This window comes from Dromiciops gliroides, chromosome 4, assembly GCF_019393635.1.
Source record: "Dromiciops gliroides isolate mDroGli1 chromosome 4, mDroGli1.pri, whole genome shotgun sequence".
Classification (NCBI taxonomy): Eukaryota; Metazoa; Chordata; class Mammalia; order Microbiotheria; family Microbiotheriidae; genus Dromiciops; species Dromiciops gliroides.
Genome location: NC_057864.1, coordinates 269,917,500 through 269,929,695, shown reverse-complemented (window position 1 = coordinate 269,929,695; position 12,196 = coordinate 269,917,500). Strand labels below are relative to the sequence as shown.

General features: G+C 35.3%; 1 protein-coding gene across 1 annotated transcript in view; it reads left to right on the top strand.

The window, feature by feature from the left end:
• Positions 1 to 12,196, top strand: part of PKHD1 (PKHD1 ciliary IPT domain containing fibrocystin/polyductin) — a 714,107-nt gene that overhangs the window by 496,078 nt on the left and 205,833 nt on the right. The window contains exon 53 of the mRNA XM_044005152.1: positions 8,179 to 8,292. Within this exon, the coding sequence (XP_043861087.1) occupies positions 8,179 to 8,292 (114 nt within the window). The remainder of the gene's footprint in view (positions 1 to 8,178; positions 8,293 to 12,196) is intronic.

The window sequence follows — 12,196 nt, the reverse complement described above, 5'->3', positions numbered from 1 at the left end:
TGGTATGAACTCTGCTATAAAACGGAAGCGAATTGCAGAGTGGATTAAAAACCAGAACCCTACAATATGCTGTTTACAAGAAACACATTTGAAGCAGAGAGATACACACAGAGTAAAGGTAAAAGGCTGGAGCAGAATATATTATGCCTCAGCTAAAGTAAAAAAGGCAGGGGTAGCAATCCTTATCTCAGACAAAGTGCAGGCAAAAATAGATCTCATTAAAAGAGATAAGGAAGGAAATTACATCTTACTTAAAGGTACTATAGATAATGAAGTAATATCAATATTAAATATGTATGCGCCAAGTGGTATAGCATCCAAGTTCTTAGAGGAGAAGTTAAATGAGTTACAAGAGGAATTAGACAGTAATACTATATTAGTGGGGGATCTGAATCTCCCCCTCTCAGAATTAGATAAATCTAGCCAAAAAATAAATAAGAAAGAAGTGAAAGAGGTGAATAGATTACTAGAAAAGTTAGACATGATAGATGTCTGGAGAAATTTGAATGGGGATAGAAAGGAATATACTTTTTTCTCAGCAGTACATGGCACATTTTCAAAAATTGACCATGTATTAGGGCACAAAAACATCATAGTCAAATGTAGAAAGGCAGAAATAGTAAATGCATCCTTCTCAGATCATGATGCAATAAAAATTACATGTAAGAAAGAGCCAGGGAAAAGTAGAATCAAAATCAATTGGAAACTAAATAATTTCATTCTAAAGAATGAATGGGCCAAACAAGAAATCATAGAAACAATCAATAACTTTATCCAAGAGAATGACAATAATGAGACAACATACCAAAATCTATGGGATGCAGCCAAAGCAGTGCTGAGGGGAAAATTTATAGCTCTAAATGCTTACATGAATAAGAAAGAGAAAGAGGAGATTAATGAATTGGGCATGCAACTTAAAAAGCTAGAAAAAGAACAAATTAGAAATCCCCAATTAGACACTAAATTAGAGATCCTGAAAATTAAAGGAGAAATTAATAAGATTGAAAGCAAAAAAAACTATAGAATTAATCAATAAAACTAAGAGCTGGTTTTATGAAAAAACCAATAAAATAGATAAAATATTGGTTAATTTGATTAAAAAAAAGAAAGAAGAAAACCAAATTACCAGTATCAAAAATGAAAAGGGTGATGTTACCACCAATGAAGTGGAAATTAAAGCAATAGTTAGGAAATATTTTGCCCAACTGTATGCCAATAAATTTGACAATCTAAATGAAATGGATGAATATTTACAAAAATACAAACTGCCCAGGTTAACTGAAGAGGAAATAAAATCCTTAAATAAACCCATATTAGAAAAAGAAATTGAACAAGCTATTAATGAACTCCCTAAGAAAAAATCCCCAGGGTCAGATGGGTTTATGGGTGAATTTTACCAAACATTTAAAGAACAATTAATTCTAATATTATACAAATTATTTGGAAAAATAGGTGAAGAAGGAGTTCTACCAAATTTGTTTTATGACACAAATATGGTGGTGATACCAAAACCAGGCAAAGCAAAAACAGAGAAAGAAAATTATAGACCAATTTCCCTAATGAATATTGATGCTAAAATCTTAAATAAGATATTAGCAAGGAGATTACAGCAAGTGATCACCAGGATAATACACTATGACCAGGTGGGATTTATACCAGGAATGCAGGGCTGGTTCAACATTAGGAAAACTATTAACATAATCAACCACATTAATAAGAAAACCAACCAAAATCATATGATTATCTCAATAGATCCAGAGAAAGCTTTTGACAAAGTACAGCACCCATTCCTAATAAAAACACTAGAGAGTTTAGGAATAGGGGGAGCTTTTCTTAGAATAATAAACAGTATCTACCTAAAGCCATCAGCAAGTATTATATGCAATGGAGATAAATTAGAGGCCTTCCCAATAAGATCAGGGGTGAAACAGGGATGTCCATTATCACCCCTATTATTTAATATTGTCCTAGAAATGTTAGTTTTAGCAATCAGAGAAGAGAAAGGAATTAAAGGAATTAGAATAGGCAAGGAGGAAACAAAACTATCACTCTTTGCAGATGATATGATGGTATACTTAAGGAATCCTCGAGAATCAAGTCAAAAATTACTTGAAACAATTAACAACTTTAGCAAAGTAGCAGGATATAAAATAAATCCACATAAATCATCAGCATTTCTATACATGACCAACAAAGTCCAGCAGCAAGAGATAGAAAGAGAAATTCCATTTAAAGTAATGGTAGATAATATAAAATACTTGGGAGTCTACTTGCCAAGACAAACCCAGGAACTCTATGAACACAACTACCAAACACTCTTCACACAAATCAAATCAGATCTAAATAATTGGAAAGATATCAATTGCTCATGGATAGGCAGAGCTAATATAGTAAAAATGACAATACTGCCTAAATTAATTTACTTATTCAGTGCCATACCAATCAGATTACCTAAAAATTATTTTATACAGCTAGAAAAAATAATAACAAAATTCATCTGGAAAAACAAAAAATCAAGAATATCCAGGGAAATAATGAAAAAAAATTCACAGGAAGGTGGGTTAGCGGTACCAAACCTGGAGCTTTACTATAAAGCGGCAGTCATCAAAACTATCTGGTACTGGCTAAAAAATAGAGTGGTAGATCAATGGAATAGGCTAGGCTCAGGAAATGCAGTAGTAAATGACACTAGTAATGTAGTGTTTGATAAACCCAAAGACTCCAGCTTCTGGGATAGGAGCTCAGTATTTGACAAAAACTGCTGGGAAAACTGGAAGATAGTATGGCAGAAATTAGGCATAGACCAACATCTTACACCTTATACTAAAATAAGGTCAAAATGGATACATGATTTAGACATAAGAGGTGATACCATAGGTAAATTAGGAGAGAAAGGAATAGTGTACCTATCAGATCTTTGGAAAGGAAAACAGTTTTTGACCAAACAAGAGATAGAGTATATTATAAAATGCAAAATGGATGATTTTGATTATATTAAATTAAAAAATTTTTGTACAAACAGAAGCAATGCATCCAAAATTGGAAGGGAGGCAGAAAACTGGGAAACAATTTTTGAGGCCAGTGCTTCTGATAAAGGCCTCATCTCTAAAATATATAGGGAATTAAACCAAATTTATAAGAATCCATGTCATTCCCCAATTGAGAAATGGTCAAAGGATATGAACAGGCAGTTTTCTGATGAAGAAACCAAAGCTATCTATTCCTATATGAAAAAATGCTCTAAATCTCTAATGATTAGAGAGATGCAAATTAAAACAACTCTGAGGTACCACCTGACACCTATCAGATTGGTTAAAATGACAAAAAAGGAAGATAATAAATGTTGGAGAGGCTGTGGGAAAATTGGAACACTAATGCATTGTTGGTGGAGCTGTGAGCTGATCCAACCATTCTGGAGAGCAATTTGGAATTATGCCCAAAGGGCGATAAAGCTGTGCATACCCTTTGACCCAGCAATTCCACTTTTAGGTCTTTTGCCCAAAGAAATCATGGAAGGGGGAGGGGGACCCACATGTGCAAAAATATTTATAGCTGCTCTTTACGTGGTAGCAGGGAGTTGGAAGTTGAGGGGGTGCCCATCAATTGGGGAATGGCTGGACAAGTTGTGGTATATGAATACAATTGAATACTATTGTGCTGTAAGAAATGATGAGCAGGAAGAGTTCAGAGAAACCTGGAGGGTCTTACGTGAGCTGATGATGAGTGAGATGAGTAGAACCAGAAGAACATTGTACACAGTATCATCAACATTGAGTGTTGACCTACTGTGATGGACTATATTCTTCTCACCAATGCAATGGTACAGAAGAGTTCCAGGGAACTCATAATAGAAGAGGATCTCCAAATCCAAGAAAAAAAAAAAGAAAGAAAGAACTGTGGAGTATAGATGCTGATTGAACAATATTATTTCTTTTGTTTTGGGTGCTGTTGTTTTTTTTTTTCTATTTTGAGGTTTTGCATCACTGCTCTGATTTTTTCTCTTGTAATAGGATTTAATGCAGAAATAGGATTAACGTTATTATGTGTATATATATGTGTGTGTATATCTATATCTATATCTATATCTATATGTATAGAGATATATAGACATAACCTGTATCAGATTACCTGCTGTCTGGGGGAGGGGGGAGGGAGGGGAGGGAGGGAGAAAAATCTGAAATTGTAAAGCTTGTATAAACAAAGGTTGAGAACTATCTTTACATGTAACGGAAAAAATAAAATACCTTATACATTAAAAAAAAAGTATGTACATACACTTTAAGTTTAATCTGCATTATTAATATGGTTTCCATCACTTTCTTAAGTCTAGATAATTAGCAAAAAATAAATCAAACCCTGTTTTGCAGCATTTGCCTGAGATATAAATACTCACAATGAAAATGTCAATTGGCTCTTGCTAGCTGGTTTGGGCTAGCTCCAGTGTACTGGTGATTGTAAAAATGGAAATGGAAATAACGACAGTAAACAATTGTAAGGGGTTCAAGGGATAGAGCTCCTGGCCTGGAGTCAGGAAGACTTATCATCCTGAGTTCAAATCTGACCTCAGACACTTATTAGCTGTGTGACCCTAGACAAGTCATTTAACACTGTTTGCCTAAGTTTCTCATCTGTAGAAATCAGTTGGAGAAGGAAATGGAAAAACACTCCAGTATCTTTGCCAAGAAAACTCCAAAAGGGGTCATGATGAGTTGAATGTAACTGAAAAAAACTACAAAAACTATAAAAAAATAGAAACTGTACGCTGTGATATTATAATGATTAAACTTGGCCCCACAGAGGATATGAGGCAGTATGGGTATGAAACACTACATATAATATCAAATTTGGTTGATATATCATTTAGTTTGCTGATCTTTTTTCTTTCTGTTTTAAGAGATAGTTCTGTGGGAGGAACAAACATCTATTTGGAAATGTAGGCAATATAAAATCTAAAGACATCAATTAAAAAAAATTGAGGAGGAAGAGACTAAATAATATCTAAGATCCTTTCTACTTTTATTATTCTGTTGTTCACACTATGAGATAAAAGATTATGTTCACTACTCACTGTACTGGGATTTTCAAATTGCAATTTAGTATAAATTGTAACTTAGATAAATATCTGCATAGGGCATTTTTTTCTTGAAAGAAAGTATGATGTAGGTATATAAATCTGCATTTGTTCTTAAAGGCCTCTTGTGAGTGATTGAGTAGGGAATAAAAACCAAGCACTGTCTGAATTATCCTGTATAAAAGAGCCTTCTGCTTTTTTGTAGGTGATTGCTTTAGGTGATGATTGTAGAACATGCTGGGGAGAAGAATACCTTCTCCTGCTTTTGTTGTTGTTTTTACTCAATCTGAGAATAAAGGGAGAATCCTGGCCTTTGGGGCTTGCTATCTATCTGTAAAAAACCAAACCAAACCAAAACAAAAAACAAAAACAACCCAAACCTTCCATTTTAAAGTTGGAAGGACACTTTGCTAGGATTTCTCATCTATGTCCCCTATTCCCTTCCTTCTACTCTCCATTCCCACCATCTTTCTAACTCTTGGACCAGGGAGAACAATAAAATAAAAACTCTGGTCATTTGAGATAGTGGAAGATCATGGCAAGCTGGCTAATTTTGCACAGACGTGAAAAAAAAATCCACATCTGCTGCAGTTTTGTGTTGCATAATTGATTTAATCTCTAATTTTAGAGGAACGCTGAACTCTTTTTTTTGCTGGACTCTGCATACATTTCTCTAGGGCAAAAACTGTCCTACTTTTTCCTCCCTGGTATCTGTTTAATGCTAGGCCATTTTTTCCCAAGACTGTAAACTACCCTCCGTGAAATAAATGAAATCACAGTTGGAATACAGCTTACTGTACAGACTTATCACCACAAGATAAGGGCTACACCACACGCATTTGCTTTAACATCCCCCCCTCCTCTCTGTTCCCCTTCTTTCTGCTCTAGCAACATCTTCATATTGGCTGAAAGAACACTTTACTGGTTCTGCTGATAGCATAAATGCTATTACCTACACAGAGGGGCAATGTGGCTTAGTGGGTTAAGCCGCACTTCATAGGCTGTGAGTTCTAATCCTCAATCTCCTATTCACTTGCTATGTGACCTTAGGCAGATTCACTTCACATCTCTGTCTCTATCCATCTCCCCTCTATACCTGCAACATGTGGTTCAAAATACCAACCTACTTGACCAAGCCATGCCTTTGAGGGATAACCTGTAAAGGCATAGATGCTCTCCAAAACATGCAATGAAATCAAGCTATTTATACAAACAACACCTAGAGAGTTTATTGGTTAACCTAGTTTAGTAGTAGTAATTTTGTAATTTCTTTTTGTCATTTTGTAATTTTTTTACACTCAATGGATGAACTCATCAAAATTACCACTCATATATACTAGATAACTCTTAAGATTTCCATTGGACTTGGAAGCCCTGTTGGAAGAGCACTCACTTACAACAGGTGGCTTCTGAGAGGAGCAGACATCTACTGGAAATTTAGTCAATGCAAAATCAAAAGACATCAATTTTTTAAAAAAGAAAATTTAAGAAGGAGGAGGAGAGTAGATAATGTCTAGGAGGCTTTATACTTTATTATTCTGTTATTCCCCCTATGAGATAGAAGACTCTGAAAACTACTCAATGTACTAAGATATTTAAATTGCAACTTAGGTGATATGGTAAAGTACATTTTTTTCTTGTAAAGAAGGGGCAATATAAATATATAAATCTATAGTTATTCTCAAAAATATCCTTCATTTCTCAGTAGTCATAAATTGAGGAAGTTAGCTCTCTTGCTGAACTTTTCTGTACATGTTTGCAATCCATTGTTTCCAACTTTGTTTCCCTTCTGCCCTTACTGTACCCCCTTCTTAGACCCTCCATTACTTTTTTTTAAAAATCATCTTTTGCTTTTTTTTGTGGGGCAATGAGGGTTAAATGACTTTCCCAGGGTCACACAGCTAGTAAGTGTCAAGTGTCTGAGGCTGTATTTGAACTCAGCTCCTCCTGAATCCAGGGCTGGTGATTTATCCACTGCACCACCTAGGTGCCCCAAGGATATGAATTCTTTAGGTGAATCTGATAAAAACTTCTCTGTTCCTAACCCTTAAAATAGAGAATGGCTCTTGTCAATTTCTGCCAGGGAGTTGTGGTGTCAGTATCAATGGATTGTGTTTGCACCATTTTATATTTTTATACTTGTATTTCCAGTAATTAGTACAATTCCTGTCACATGGTAGGTGCTTAAAAACTCTTGTTGAATGTGTCAATCAGTATTAGACTTATAAAATAACACATTTCTTAAAGGATATGGGACTTGGTTACTTGGTAGAACCATCGGATATGTTTCAGCTGTCCAAAATATCATCCACATAAAGCAGAAAGCTGTACTTTGCACTTGTAGGACAATGTCTGATGTGTTATGGTTGGCATTTGCAGAATAACTCCAACTTCGGGGCTATATTTATGTGAGACCTTTGGGAAAACCATATATGCCTTCCTCACATTGTGGTATCTGTTTATATGAAGTGAGAGAAGATGTTAAAGAAATAACAAATGGAAACTTCACTCAAGTCCAGTAAATCGGGAGACACTGGTCTGCAGAAACAAAAACACTTTTATTAGTTGAGGGCAAAAAGGTAGAACCAGTTAGATGCTACCCACATAGATTCTCCTCCTATTCGAGTTTGTTGGTGTACATATTACACATACATGTGTATATGTACAAACATTAAGTATTATAAATTTTATACAGATAATAAATTTGTAAATCATATGTTTATGTATGTTGTATATATGTATATGCATGCATTTTACACATGTATATGTGTATACACATATACACACATACTCATAGAACAAGTAGGTTAAAATGTTGTTTAGTAAATATTCTTAAGAAGCTTACTTGAATGTGCAAAACTAAATATTTGGAATTACCTAATTTATTGTATAATTATAGGTATCTGCATAATTTATATAATATGATATATGTATTTATATATACATTATGTATGTTGTATAATATAAATGTGTATATCACTTAGAGGCATGTTATCAGTAACTCATCTACATAGTCCAATATATTCACTTACCTTTGCCTTCTTGAAAGTCTAACATAATCCTTAATTTTCAAATGAAGTTACTGGAAAACTTTTCTTTGTAAACAGGTACTTTTCCTGAACCCTTACATAAAGGACAAACGCTTTTGATCCAGCTTCGAGCCTCTGAGGGTGTCTACTGTGACCGTTTGAATGGGATTAAAATTGGTCCAGGAACAATTGGTAAGAATATCTGTTTATATTTTTTTAAAATAAGTACACAAAATGTAGAAAGGTACCATGACATAGAGTTGACTTTGAAATCAGAATACTGTGAGATTTAAAATTGGATATTAGATCATAAATCTCCCCTCTTTAACCTTTCCCTTAATTTATCTCCCAGACTAGTAAATGGAAGAAGCTTCTGGTTTTCTAGTTAGAGCTTTTATTGTATGGTAGTCACAAGGTGATGTTGATTAGAAGGATAGGAAAGTAGAAACACAATACGAATCATCTTAAGTCTAAGCTTAGTCTATATTCCGTATAAAACTCACCAAAAGCCGAAGGCCACCTTTGGGGAGAGAGAGACCGTGTCAAGCGCTTGCTGCTGCTAACCGCGAGCCGTGCCCAGTCAAACTCTTATCAGCATCAGCCTGTGCTGTGCAGTCAGGAGACCAGCAGAGCAGGAAAAAACTCCCACTTCCGTTCTCTCCTTGCCTTTTAAGCTCACACCCCGGAAGTGGAGTGCTAGCAGGCAGTCTGACGTGCGAAGCAGGCGGACTGGCATGCGTAGCTCATGCCATTGGTCTCCTCCCCGAAAGGGTGGTCCTTAAAAAAAAAAAAAAAAAACTGGCGTCTTTCAGTTATCCTAACTGACTGTTAAAAAACTTTCATATTTTTTTACCACATTTCCCCCCTTTGCTTCCTCCAGAAACGGAATGTTTCCTTGATGGAACAGTAAAAAGAATATAATAACTATTGCTAACTAATAATATGAATTGTAATGATTGGAATGACGCCACCTGCTGGAGACTTACTGTAGAAGAGTTCTGCCCATGAAGCGAAGGTCTTTGAGGGCAAGACCAGTAGTCTTTTCTTTGGCGTCAGGAAGTGACGCAGGCTAGTGGGAGGAGGCAGGAAGAGACTGGTGCTCGGTCTCACTCTCTTTCCTTTGGACTCTGGTGGAGAGTGGAGCTAGAAATGTTCTCTCCCTTTAATAGATAGGAATCTAGGCCTTTCCCTCTCTCTTTACCAAATTCTTATTCTCCTTAATAAACGCTTAAAAGTCTAACTCTTGCTAAAGCTTATAATTTATTAGCGACCACTCATTGGATATTTTAGACAGACTAGCTAGAATTTTAGTCCTTAACAGATGGCTGACCACGAAGAGGAAAGCTAAACCTCAGTCTTCTGATCTTCTGGTTGGGTAAGAAATTTCCCCTACTCTCTCCTTTTAACTGCTAAGTACTAGCATACTGGCTGTGTTTTCCCTTTAAATTTTTTCGAATGGACCTTTTAAACTCCCTAATTACCCTATTTTTTATTTTAGTCTGTTTAACCAGACAAATGGGAGATAAGATCATGTTAATGCTTTGTTTTTGTGGATTTTCTATTTTTCTTTTTATTTTTGTTAGAAGAGCCAGCAATGTACTCACACAAAGAAATATCTCCCCCTCTCCCAACCATGCTTTTTCAGAGAAACCTGAAGAGATTCCTGCAGCTTTTCCCAGTTCTAACACTAATTGTTGCTCTAATTTTGCATGCCTGGAGGCAATGACCCACCCACTAGAAGCTTTTAATCCCCTAGCACCTGAAGGCAAAGTGGGGGAAAGAGGAATCCAGACCTGAGTTCAAAATCAAGTCTGATTCTAATTGTGCTGGTCCCTCCCCTCCTCTCCAGACTCCACCCTCTACTCCTCCCATGGCCAAGCCCATTGCTTCCCCTGCCTGGGAAGTCCAGAGATCTGATGCGCATGCGCAACTTTCTCTAACTATATTTGCAACTTCAGGCTTAGTCCTTCCCCAGCCTGGCTGTGCTTCTGAGACAACCTTAGAATACCTTTTAAATTCCAGATATGCTCGTTTTGTTCATAATTTTGCTAACCTGCTTTTGTCTTTAATTAGTAATCTTATAAAGCATTTGTATGGTGAAAAGACTGACAGACAATATAGAGAGGTTAAAGAAGAAAAACTTAAGCTGAATAAGAATGACAATCATCAACATAGTTCAAGACTCCGCTTCTTTTGCCATGGAAGGGTATATATTTTACAGAAATGTAGAAGTAAGCAGCAAGGTATTGATATGAGTATTGGGGATTTTAGATATCGGAATCAAAAGTGTTCTAACTTCACTCAAATTATTAATGCAGTTCAGAGGTTACATAGGATTTCTATGCTATTATATATACATTTTGAAATTAATGGTATGGGTTTATTTTCATAGAGATTTTCATGCTTTTGAGATTGTGTTTTATATTTAGTTTTTAAAACAAGGAGAATATTTGTAAAAGCTTTTTATAGTCATGTGATCAAGTTTATATTTTATAATATTCTTGTTGATATTATGTTCATATTCATTTAGATTTCCTTAGTTTGAATTTAATTGTCTTTTATTGTTCCATGTGTATTTTCTTCTATTCGTTTATCTAATTTTGAAAAATTGCAAGATGGTTTTGATTTCATAATACAATGTTAATTCTAGGAGTATTGTGCTCCCATATTCTGAGTTGTTTGTTTTTGTTATTTTTTTCTCAACTGATTATTTGATCAAACTCTTTAAAGCATTTCCCTGGCAAATTGGTTGCCATGGCAAGTGTAAATTGATTCTAGAAGTATTTTTGATAAGCATATTCCAAAAAAAAAAAAAAGAGGGGAACATTTGTAAAAGTTTTCTTTTGGGGGGGGTGGCTAGGTGGCGCAGTGGATAAAGCACCAGCCCTGGATTCAGGAGTACCTGAGTTCAAATCCGGCCTCAGACACTTGAAACTTACTAGCTGTGTGACCCTGGGCAAGTCACTTAACCCCCATTGCCCCGCAAAAAACAAAACAAAACAAAACAAAAACAAAAACAAAAACAAAAAAAAAGTTTTCTTTTTTTTTAAAAAAGGTTTTCTTTGAGATTCTATTTTGCTTTAACTTGTATTTAAATATGTTCTGATTTTTCACAAAAGTAATTGTATACTAAGTAAAAAAAACAGGGGCATTATTTGAAATTGTTGCATAATTATATATTGTGTTCTGAGTCAAGATGTATTCACATTTTTTGCAATCATTTATTATCCTCAATTTTTAAATCCATATGATACTTGGATTATGGGAACTTATCATTTAAGACATTAATTGCCTTTATTCTGAGTTATCAGATGCCAGTTGGCCAAGGTGCCATCCAATCACAAGAGGAATACATGCAAGAGCAGACACTGAACTGTCACATGAGGGGAGACATGCATGAAGTCAAGGTATGGCCGAGGGAACGGCTATTGACAAATGTTGAGGTTGGATTCTCTTGGTTTAATATTTTATTTTATTTTTCCCCACAATATTGTACAGATGGCTGGAAGTATTGATCCCACCCATCTCACTTCTACACCTGGCTTCTATACTCCCTCCTATATGCCTGATGCCATGGACATCTCAATCCCATGCATCTGATTAAGTCTGACTCAGTTTCCTCCAATATGTTCGGTGGCATGGACATGTATTCCATCCACCTATTTTAAGCCTGGCATACTGTATGGGCAGTACATATTGCTCAAGTGTGGGAATGCTCATATCCCATCATTTCTCTGTTCTTTTATGGTAACCCCCATAATTATCTCAGGTGTCATGATAAATAACAGTGTTGAATTTGGCCTTGATATCTGTTACCAATTATATTAGACTTTTAATTTCTCATAATGGCATGAGGATAATTAGGCAGATGACGCAAAAAGTGATGAAACAAAGATAAAAATTATTTTTTAAAAATTAATATCGCAGCAATTATCTTCTCAATTACCCTCCATAAGGGGGGACTATAGTAATATTATAATTTTAAAGAATGTTTCAATTTTTTTTTATTATATGTTTCATGTGTAACAACCCTTAGACATGTTTTTGAGAACTTTCATTGTTTGATTTGATTATTGACAAAGCTATTTTAAAGTTG